Genomic DNA, 10,151 nt, shown 5'->3' on the forward strand with positions numbered 1-10,151 from the left:
CCCCCGCGGCTCGGCGTCTTGCGGTCCGGCCGCCGCCTCCTGCTTCTCAGCTTCGTCGGGGTCCCTGCCCGACGACAGTGGCAGCACGAGCGACCTCATCCGCGCCTACCGCGCACAGAAGGAGCGCGACTTCGAGGACCCCTACAACGGGCCGGGCTCGTCGCTGCGCAAACTGCGTGCCATGTGCCGCCTAGACTACTGCGGCGGTGGCGGGGAGCCCGGCGGAGGCCAGCGCGCCTTCTCCGCCTCGTCCGCGTCGGGCGCTGCGGGCTGCTGCTGTGCCTCCTCCGGCGCGGGTGCAGCCGCGTCTTCGTCCTCGTCCTCGGGCTCCCCGCACCTTTACCGCAGCAGCAGCGAGCGGCGCCCCGCCACGCCGGCGGAGGTGCGCTACATCTCCCCCAAACACCGCCTGATCAAGGTGGAGAGCGCCGCGGGCGGTGCAGGAGAGCTCCCGGGGGGCGCCTGCTCCGGCGGCCGCACCTGGAGCCCCACGGCCTGCGGAAGCAAGAAACTGCTCAACAAGTGTACTGGCTCGGCCGCGGAGGAGACCGGAGTCGGCAAGAAGGACAAGGTAAGGCGGCGCTCCGTAGCCTCACCCGAGGTTACAGAGCTACTTCGCACGGGGAAACAGGCATCGCCTCCATTCCAAGTCCCTATATCAACTTTTTGCTAAGACCTTGGAGTCAGGGCTCCCACGCTCCTTCCGGATTCTACCTCCCTCACATGCTCTTTCCCCCGGATCGTCGACCTCCTGGCACAGTGTCTTAATCTGCTGCACCGCAAACGTCCCCTCTCTGAGCCCACATCCAGGTGCCCGCTTCGGAAGTAGCCTGATGAGAGCGCCCCAGCCTTGCCCAAGACACCTAGCCAGCCCTTCCGGCCCCCGAGGAGTAAAGTCAGAGTCAGCTGTCACGGACCTGAAAGCGTTTACTCTTGTCTACCCCTCTTCTCCCACTCCCCCCACTCGATAGATGGGAAACTGAGGTCAAGAGCTGGGGAGGGACTCGCCCCATATTACACAGCATTCTGGTTAGCAAATCTAGATCGGCTGTACCTAAATGTGCATATGTAAATCCCTCTAAACGCCCTTCGTTGCCCCACCCCTCCGCACCAGGTTTCCAAATCCGGGCGGCCTTTTGTACTGGAGCTGCCCCTGGAACGTTCACGCGTGCTTTTCCGGTTGAAATGCGCTGCCTCTGAGAGCGCTCCACATCTACCAGTCAATTCCCCCTGCGACGCGCGGGCGGGGGTCCGCCAATCGGCCAGTCTGAAAGGAGACTCACCTCTCCAATCCTCACCTTTCTTCCTGACCTAACCCCCACCCCCATACTGTCTCAGGGATGAGGGGGACGACTTCGTGTTAACCCCTCTCCCTACATATCAGGCCATCTTGATTCCCCCCCTTTGAAGCCGGCCAGTTAATTACAGCCAGGCTGGGCCCTCTCCTCCCCCTTCACACTCTTGTGACACCCTCCCTTTCTCCATAAAATAATACTTATCCTGTCTACTTCTGATGGAAGGCAGTGTTTTGATTATATCTGAGGCCCAGTGCACTGCAATGGCTGTCAGGCTGCTGCTCTCTTGTTCTTCCCCCTTCCCTCCCAAAGGTAAACTTTTGCGTGGGCAGGGGAAGACTGATAGAGTTTGAGTTCCTTTTAGGACTGTATGTCCAAACAGGTGGGAGACGAGCTCCTACCTGCCAGCTGGTGCTGGGAAAGGAATCTTTTTTTTTTTTCTGGCAGGAGGAGTAAGGGGATGCCCCTCCTTTAATTTTTCTGCCCAAGTCGCCCAAGTATCCCCTCCTCGCTGAGTCTGCTAAAAGCAGCAGGAACAGTCCATGGCAGATCCCACCTCCCCTTTGGGCCAATTTGGGGCACACCTTGAAAGCATGGACTTCTAGGCTTTTCCTAAGCACCCAGGGTGCCACACCTGGGTGCTGCCTTGGGGAGGGGGAGATTTCTCTGGAAGCGCCCACCCCAATCATGGGCTTATGATTGATCTGTGAGGGGAGCACCAAAGAGACTCCCTGCACCTTACTGCATGGCCCAGGCTTGGCTAGGTGCTGGCCTGGGAGAACCTGAAGTTCCTGGGTATAGAGGTGTAAGGAAAGCCCTGCCTAGCTATCAGGAGAGAGTCACAGCCAACAGTTACTCCATGATCAGCTCCCAGGTGGGCAAATCTTTCTCTCCCATTGCTTGTGGTTCTATCTGCTCACTAAAGTCTTTTATGGCTTTTGAAACTTTAGTAAACATTTCTTCTAATTACAATTAAGACTACTCCAGATACTGAGGAATAATGTTTTGTAGCTGGAATGCCAAGTGTGTTTAAGACTTGGCTTTGTTCTGCCATTGAATATTTCTTATTGGTCTTCTCTGTGCCCTTCCCTGCTGGGTGCTGGACCGGCCCCTTGTCAAATGCTGTGGCCCAGGACGCAGATGCATGATGGAGCCTTGTGTTATAGGAGGGCAGAGGGAGAGGCGAGTCAGGGAAGGCCATTGCCAGGGAGGGCCGTTGTCCAGGAGGGGTGCTGATTGTGGATGGCTGCAGAAGAGAGCCTGGTACTTTAGGGGGCTGTAGGTGAATTCCCTGTGGCTGAAATTGAGAGGTGAGATTTGGGAAGGGCCCCAGAGGAGCAGCAGGTTTTGGGTCAGGGAGGACCTTGTAAGCTAAGCACAGTGAGGGCCAAATAAAGAGATTTAGCTGCTAAGTGATATGAACAGATATGATTTTTTGGAAAAGGCCTCTGGGCTGTATTTCACTTAACTAGGTTGTGACTTTGAGCCCTTTGATATTTTGAGAAGTTGTTTCCATTCCAGATACTGAGGGATTGCCACTACCACATGTTCTTTCTAAGGGGGAGGAGGGGAGGCAGTTAGGGAGGGTCACACTAGGCCTCAGTTCTCAAACCAACATTTGGAGGGCTGGTTAAAACACAGATTGCAGGGACCCACCCCCAACAGTGCCAGGGTCACCAAGCCTGGTGTGGGGCCTGAGAATGTGCTTTTTTGGCACGTTCTCAGGTGATCTTTTGCTGCTGATCCTAGGACCATACTTTGAGAACCACTAATGCAACAGTGGCCTCTCTATAACCCTCCCTCTGGATCTTCTGTTCGGAGCTGTTTTTGGGATGCAGAGACTCCAGAGACCCTCTGTGTGGGGTTGCCTCCTAATCCGGGGCCAGCACCTGCCCCTCCTCCCCCCTTCCTGATCAGGCAGTCCATCAGGAGGCAGCCTGGTTTTCACATTATTTCCAGCCAGACAGCTTTTGGAAGGCCAGGCATGCTGTAGATCCAGCTCCCAACACCGAAGCCTTCTTTCTGCCCCTCCCCCGTGGATCCAGGAACACCCACTTCTAGCATCCCACTTAATCTCAGGCCCAGCTTCCTTTTATCAGTTGTTAGGGGATAGGACAAGAACCCCACAGGGCCATTGAATTCCCCACTGTCTGCCAGGCCCTGTGTTTATTTTTAACATTGGCCCTGAGTTGAGAGTGTGGCATAGAGTAGAAACTGTTGGTCCACAGATCCTTTCAATGCCTCCAGCACCCGCCCCACACCATGGTTTATCTTTGGGAACCTCCCTCTTGCCTCCTTCAGTAACTGTCATACGCTTTGACATCTTCCTGTTCTCCCAGGTGAGTCCTGGGGCATACACACACCTGGTTACATTTCTCCTGCCACTGCTCACATCCAGTCTTGGGCATTTTCCCATTTTGAATCATGTGTAAGAGGGACTGTGTTTTCATTGTGGCCAGCTTTTACTCAGTACTTATTTTGTGCTCAGTGATTTCCTTGGTACCAGGGCGAGCCAGGAGAGGAGGGAAGAAAAGCTGCAGAAGACTTGTCGGTAATCTGGCCTAAGCCACTGGAGGAGACCGACATACATTGCCCTTTCATCATTTGTCTCCTAGTGTTTTTTGTCTTGAGGAATTTAATGAGGTCTTCACCTAGGTGGTGGCTTTGAGCTGGATCTAGAGATGGAAATGGAATTTTGATGCAAAAAAAGGGACTGTAGGAGCACTTATGTGTCAGTGCTGTGTGTGTACACGTGAATATGTGTGTCCATATGTATGCGTGTGGGTATATGTGTGTATATGAAATTTCAACATGGAGTGTGTTCTTGAAAACCAGAGCTTTCTTGTAGTGGGTCTCACTTGGGGAATGAGAGATGACAGCGTGAGATAGGTAGGGGCCTGTGTTTGGACCATTCCCCCCCCCCACCACCACCCCAGGGAGTCCTTGAAGACTGTTGAGCCAGGAGAAGAATGGACTCAGAGCCAGGGATGAGGAGCATCCCAGACTATAAACAGCTGCCACATTCTGGGGAGATGGGATCAGAGTTAGGGGACAACTGCTTTAATGATTTAATCCTCACGATCACCCTAGAAGTGTAGTACAAGGCAGAGACTGTGAGAGCCTGAGCTGGGAAGAGAATGAAATTTTCAGAGTAGAAATAGTATCCCTCAGGCCGTCTTTATAAAAAAAATAATGTTGTCAAAAGAGGCCAATGGCTTGGTAGTTCTCCTCTGGTGCAGCCAAACAAGTCTCATCCAGTTATGGTTTCTGCTGAAGTCTTGTTTCTTTTATCGTTAAGTAAATGTTTCCACCACAGCTGAGAAAGTCAAGATGCATCATGACATCAGTTTCCCAAGTTTTAAATACATGCTAATGTGTACCAACACTTTATATTTTGTCAGCATCCACAGACTTGGATTAAATAACATGTTTTCTAAGGAATAAATAATATGTCTAACTCTTTTTTTCTTTGGAAAAAAAAAAAAAAACATTTAGCGAACAATTTCTGAGCAGCCTGCTAGGCAGGGGGAATTCAGAAAGAATAAGTGATGGCCAGCTTTCCAAGAAGGAAGCTTCTTAGTTTGCAGTTGAATACCAGCTTCACAAGGTCCAATCTGAGAGACAGATAACAGCTAATGAGACAATATTGCAACCTGATGGATGCCAGAATGTAAGTGTATGCAAAGAGCTGGGAGGGCCTCACCTCCTTCTGGAAAGTCACAGAGGAGGAGGTGTCATTTGAGCTGACTCTGGAAGGATGAGTGGGAATTCTCCAGGCGGGAAATGGGAAGGAGATCTCTCTATGAAGAAGGGCTAGAACAGCTGTGCCATGGTCTGGAGGCTGGGGAGAGAATTGTTGGAGGCTCAGCAGGGCAGGTGTGGTAGGGGATGGTAGAGGGGGGTTGGAACCACAAAGTGAAGAGAATGTCTCATGTGCCTTGCTGGGGAGTTGTGACTTGTCTTTTTGTCCTTTAAACATAAAATCATTGATATGTAGCTTGATTGATCCTCAGGTCAAACGTGTATTGTCAGTCATTTCCATTTGGTTAACATTCTCCAGTTAAGTAATTGATTTAAAAAGGTAAGGGCCACATTTGGTACCTATGGTTTGGCTTGTGACACTGTCTCCTTTGAAGTCCCATTTCTTGAAAACAGAGTAAGAGAAATGCTGCATATCAACTCCATTTTTTCCCGTTGATTTCCCAGGAGAGAAATATATTCTCCAGGCTTCATTCTAACCACTTAATTGATGATTTAATCCTCACGATCACCCTGGAAGAGGTTTAAGTACTGTGTCAGTTAGCTATTGCTGCATAACAAATCACCCCAAACTCAGTGGATTTAAACCAAGGGTTAGCAAACTTTTCATAAAGGGCTAGATAGTGAATATTTTTGGGCTTGCAGGCCAGTCAGTCGCCATCACAACTATTCAGCTCTGCCGTTGTAGCTTGAAAGCAGCCATCGACAATATATAAGTTAAAGGGCATAGCTGTGTTCCAATAAAACTTTATTTATAAAAATAGGCAGCCGGCCGGTGGTCTGTAGTTTCCAACCCCTGCTTTAAACCGTAATAAGCTTTTATTATTGTCCATGAGCCCACATGTCAACGAGTAGTGTTTCTGATCTCAGCTGGGCTCGCTCAGGCATCTGTGGGGTGGGTGCGCAGCCCTGCAGATCCTAGCTGGACTCTCACATACATGTTTGAGGGTCGACTGGTTTAGGATGGCCTTGGCTGTGACAGTTCGGCTCTGTTCCATGTGGTCTCTCATCCTCCAGCAGGCTAGTCTTATTCATATGATGGTGGCTGGGTTCCAAAGAAGAACAGAAGCCTATAAAGTTTCTTGAGGTTGGAAACTGGCACACTGTCCTGTCTGCATTCTGTTGACCAAAGCAAGTCAGAGGAGGAGCCATAAAGTCCCACGGAAAAAGGCAGGGATACAGGCAAGCCATCAATCAGGGCCTTCAATGCCATTTATCTACCATACAAGTAGTATCACCCCCATTTTATGGATAAGAAACTTAAGCTTAGAGGGTAATGACTTGCCTAATGTCACACAGCTACCAAGTGATGGAACCAGGGTCACACCTGTGCAGTCTGAATTCAAAGCCTCTATGCTTTTTATCAATTCGTTCCACTATTTTCCACAATTTAAATGGAGATAATAAGTCTGATATTTACTGAAATGTGTGGTATGTGTCCCCTCCTCCCCTTTACTTAATGCTCCTCTTGTACAACTCCTCTGCCATAATTCCCATACTATTCCGTCTGGGCTTTGGCGGTCCCCAGAAGAGTCCCAAGATCTGGCTTTTTTCTCTCCCTCCCCTATCTGCCTCTGAGTTCTGTAAATGAAATGTTAATGCAGTACTTGAGTTATTTTATAGGGAAATTCTGTGCACAGAGTTGGTGGTTCTCAAGGGACAGCCACAAAAAACATGTAACTGTCATGTCTTCTTATTCTAACACCAAGCATTCCCTCTCTCCAAAGATTGACGAATCTGTGTGTGCTGTTTTAAGACAAAAACTAGTGGTACCTTGGCCCTTATCAACAAGGAACCTACGTTTCCTTAAAGGAGATCAGAGGACCATTTTCTAATCTGACACTCTCAGAACATGACTGATTTCCCCCGACTTGACCCCCCAGGCTTGACCCCATCCTCTCCCCGCCCCCAAAGCATTGCTGACCCATAAAATAGGCATTAAATAGCAAATCTGAAACAGGTGTGGCTTCCTCTGGTCATTTAACAAAGCTGAACTTGTCTGTGGTCAAGTGCTCCCCTGGGCAGTTTCGCTTGGAGCTGACTTTCATATCTTGTGCTGGGAGAGCCAAAAGGTAGTGGCCTGTGGGGAAGAGGAGGTAGGTCAGGCTTGGCCATGGAAAATAAATGGGAATGTGTGGCTTTGAAGCAGAGAGCTGGGATGCTGGCTGGCTGATGGCAGTACCCGCCGGCTTTCTGAGGTTGGGTGGAGGCAGTGGTGGGTTTCCTGCAGGATGGAGACAGAGGCTGCCGTGGTCTCTGCCACCTCAGCCTCATAACTTCCGTTTGATCTGTGTTGACTGAGGAATTGCCATATGCAGGGCACTATCAGGAGCTGTGTGACTACAAGGATGAGCTAGGGGTTAGTTAGGTAGTGCCTGTCCATAAGGAGCTTATCTTCTGGTGAGGATACAAGAACCAAGATTGGAACAGATCTGTATGGCAGAATTTAAATTTATCAATAAGCAAAGTGGTGTGAGTGAGCTAAGAGCCACCCTTGCACAGAGACTGTTCTAGGCGGAGCCTTGATTCCATGGAACCAAAAGGGAAGCAGGGTGAGGAGGAGATTTATTTCATTGGAGGGAATCAGGGAAGGCTCCTTGGAGGAGGCATTTGAGTAAAGAAAGAGTATCACTTGAATTGAGGGAGCTTTCCACAGTAGTAATATTAGCCAGTACTTCCGTGGTACTCACATACTGTGAGACAGGCATTGTTCTATGTGCTTTATATGCCTTAACTCTTACACCTTACCAGACTTAGGTGCTACTGTCTGTCATTCACATTTTACATATGAGAAAACTGAGGCATAGACAGGTTAAGTAACTTGCCTAAGGTCACACCACCAGTAAGTGGCAGAGATGAGATCTGAAGATCCAGTCTTTGTCCTTAACCACTGTGCCGCTGCACCTCAGTTTACACAATCTCATGCTTGATTTGTGGCCAGACCTACTCTTTATATGAATCCCCCTGTTAGCATTGTAGGAGTGACTGATTCCTACATTTATGTAAGTATTCCATAGCTTAAACGGCATTTCCCACCCATAGTTAGTTTGATTCTCAGAGTCACTCTGTGAGAAAGGTGCTGTAATCCCCATTTTATAGACGGAGAAACCGAGGCTCGGGGAAGGAGTGGAGCCTTCCCTGCCTCACAGCGGGTATCAGCTGAGCCAGTGGCCAGGCTCTTGACCTTGTGTTTTGAGCCCAGTGCCCTTTGTGCCAGGGTGATGTGGAGATGGCTTGGCCAAAACTCTAGTCCACAGGAAGGGTGACAGCCTGATTGATTCCCGGTTCTTTCCATGTTTTGATTCTGAAAAGCTTTACCAAGACCATTAAGGAGGATCGACAGAGGACCTTGCTCTCACAATGGAATTTTTTTTCTCTTCCTGTTTGGTATTTTCCAGTAATATTTCTATTAATGTTTCACTTTCAGAGGCACTAGCTTCCTGAGAGTTTGTGCTTTCTCAACTGCTGAGCCAGGAAGAATTGAATTTTCCTTTAAATCATTCAGTTCCTTTCCATTTTCTCCATGAGGTGCTCCCTGGATTTCCCATCATGCCACAGAGGAAGGATCTTGGAGCTGAGGCCAAGGGATGGAGAGAGAATTAGTCATGGCCTGAGGGATGACTCAGGCCCTGTGTTTTCCAGGCACTACCTAAGACTAAGGGTCAGAAAGGGGCTTCCCGAGGCCCATGAGGGGAGAAGTGACTTGACAGGTGGGCAGGGTGGGGGAAGGTGGATATTGCTGGCCCACTTCTGGGCCTTCACCTAAAGGCTGGACCCCGAGTCCTCAGCTGGGCCATGAGAGCGCAATACCAAGTTTTTTTCTCCTCATTCATTCATTCAACAGACATTGTCGAGAGCTTGCTATGTGCTGAGGATACAGCAGTGAACAAAACAGATAAAAATTCCTGCTCCCTGAGTTTGCTCTCTCTGGAGAGTTGTCGAGCAAATATAACATGTCGGATAGAGAGTGTGGAGAAAAGTAAAGCAGGATTAAGAGGCTAGGTGGGCCAGAGTTGGGGGTGGGTTGCTGTATTATTAGATGGGTGTTTTGCTGAAGGATGTTGTGGTGTGATTCACAGCCTCTCCCAGAGAAGAGCATTCCAGGCAGAGGGAACAGTCAGGGCAAAAGCCTGAGGCAGGAGCATGCCTTCAGGGTGCTTCAGGGAGATCTGCTATCTGCAGCATGACTGAGCCAAGCTGCTGGGGAGGAGGTACGGGCAGGCTGAGTGTGTCAAGCCCTGGAGGCATAAAAGAGTCTCTCACTTTAAACCCAGGGTGAGATGGGAAGTCAGTGGAGGGTTCTGAGGTGATCTGACTTGGGTTTTGAGAAGATCACTCTGGCTGCCTAGTGGAAAATGGATTGGAGGGGACAAGCAGAGAGACTGGCCTGGGGGACCTGCAGTCACAAACTTGGAGGTGGATAATGAGATGAGATTGGATTCAGGATGTGAAGGTAGAGCTGCAGGACTTCCTGACAGATGAAATGTGAGGTGTGAGAGCAGGAAGAGAGTCAAGGATGACTCCAAGGTTTTGGCCTTCTCAATGGAGTCAATGAGTGGCCATTAGCTGAGATGGAGAGGACTCCAAAGGAGCAGTCACAGTTCTGCCAGTGAAGTTGATTCAGCATCCGGTTCCTGCGACTTGAAGCAAGACATACTCTGCCCTCCAGGCTGGGGGAGGTTCCTGAGAGCCCAGAGAAGGCATGGGTGGCCTTTGTCTGGGGCTAGGAGAAATAAACCACCAGGAAGGGAAGAGGCCATATGGGAGGTGGGCAGGTCCAGAGGAAGATGTGGAAGGGGCACCCCAGACAGAAGGGACTCTGTCCATAATGACCAAGATTGGAAGGGGAGCTCTGCTGTGTGTGCGGGTGTGCCTCGGTGTAACTGCAAGTGATAGAGGAAGGTAGCAGGGGATTAGATGTGAAGGGCCTCCCCTGCCACTGATTTGAAATTACCCCAACTCTCCAAGTTCAAAAGAGGCCACTTTCTGAGTTGCATGCTGTGTTGCATGAGCCTGACTGGGCGCCACAGGTGAAGAAGAGTGCCACAGTTAAGTCTCTAGGGATAGGGCTGGGGCCTGCCCTGTCTGCTAAGCAGA

At 50.0% G+C, this 10,151-nt stretch overlaps 1 protein-coding gene across 1 annotated transcript in view; it reads left to right on the forward strand.

Moving 5' to 3' along the window:
* Position 1: 1 nt before the first annotated feature.
* SHB (SH2 domain containing adaptor protein B) overlaps positions 2-10,151 on the forward strand; it is a gene marked incomplete at its 5' end in the record, with an annotated part of 129,114 nt that continues 118,964 nt past the window's right edge. Inside the window, one exon of the mRNA XM_006911556.2 lies at positions 2-571. Within this exon, the coding sequence (XP_006911618.2) occupies positions 2-571 (570 nt within the window). The remainder of the gene's footprint in view (positions 572-10,151) is intronic.

This window comes from Pteropus alecto, unplaced genomic scaffold, assembly GCF_000325575.1.
Source record: "Pteropus alecto unplaced genomic scaffold, ASM32557v1 scaffold114, whole genome shotgun sequence".
Classification (NCBI taxonomy): Eukaryota; Metazoa; Chordata; class Mammalia; order Chiroptera; family Pteropodidae; genus Pteropus; species Pteropus alecto.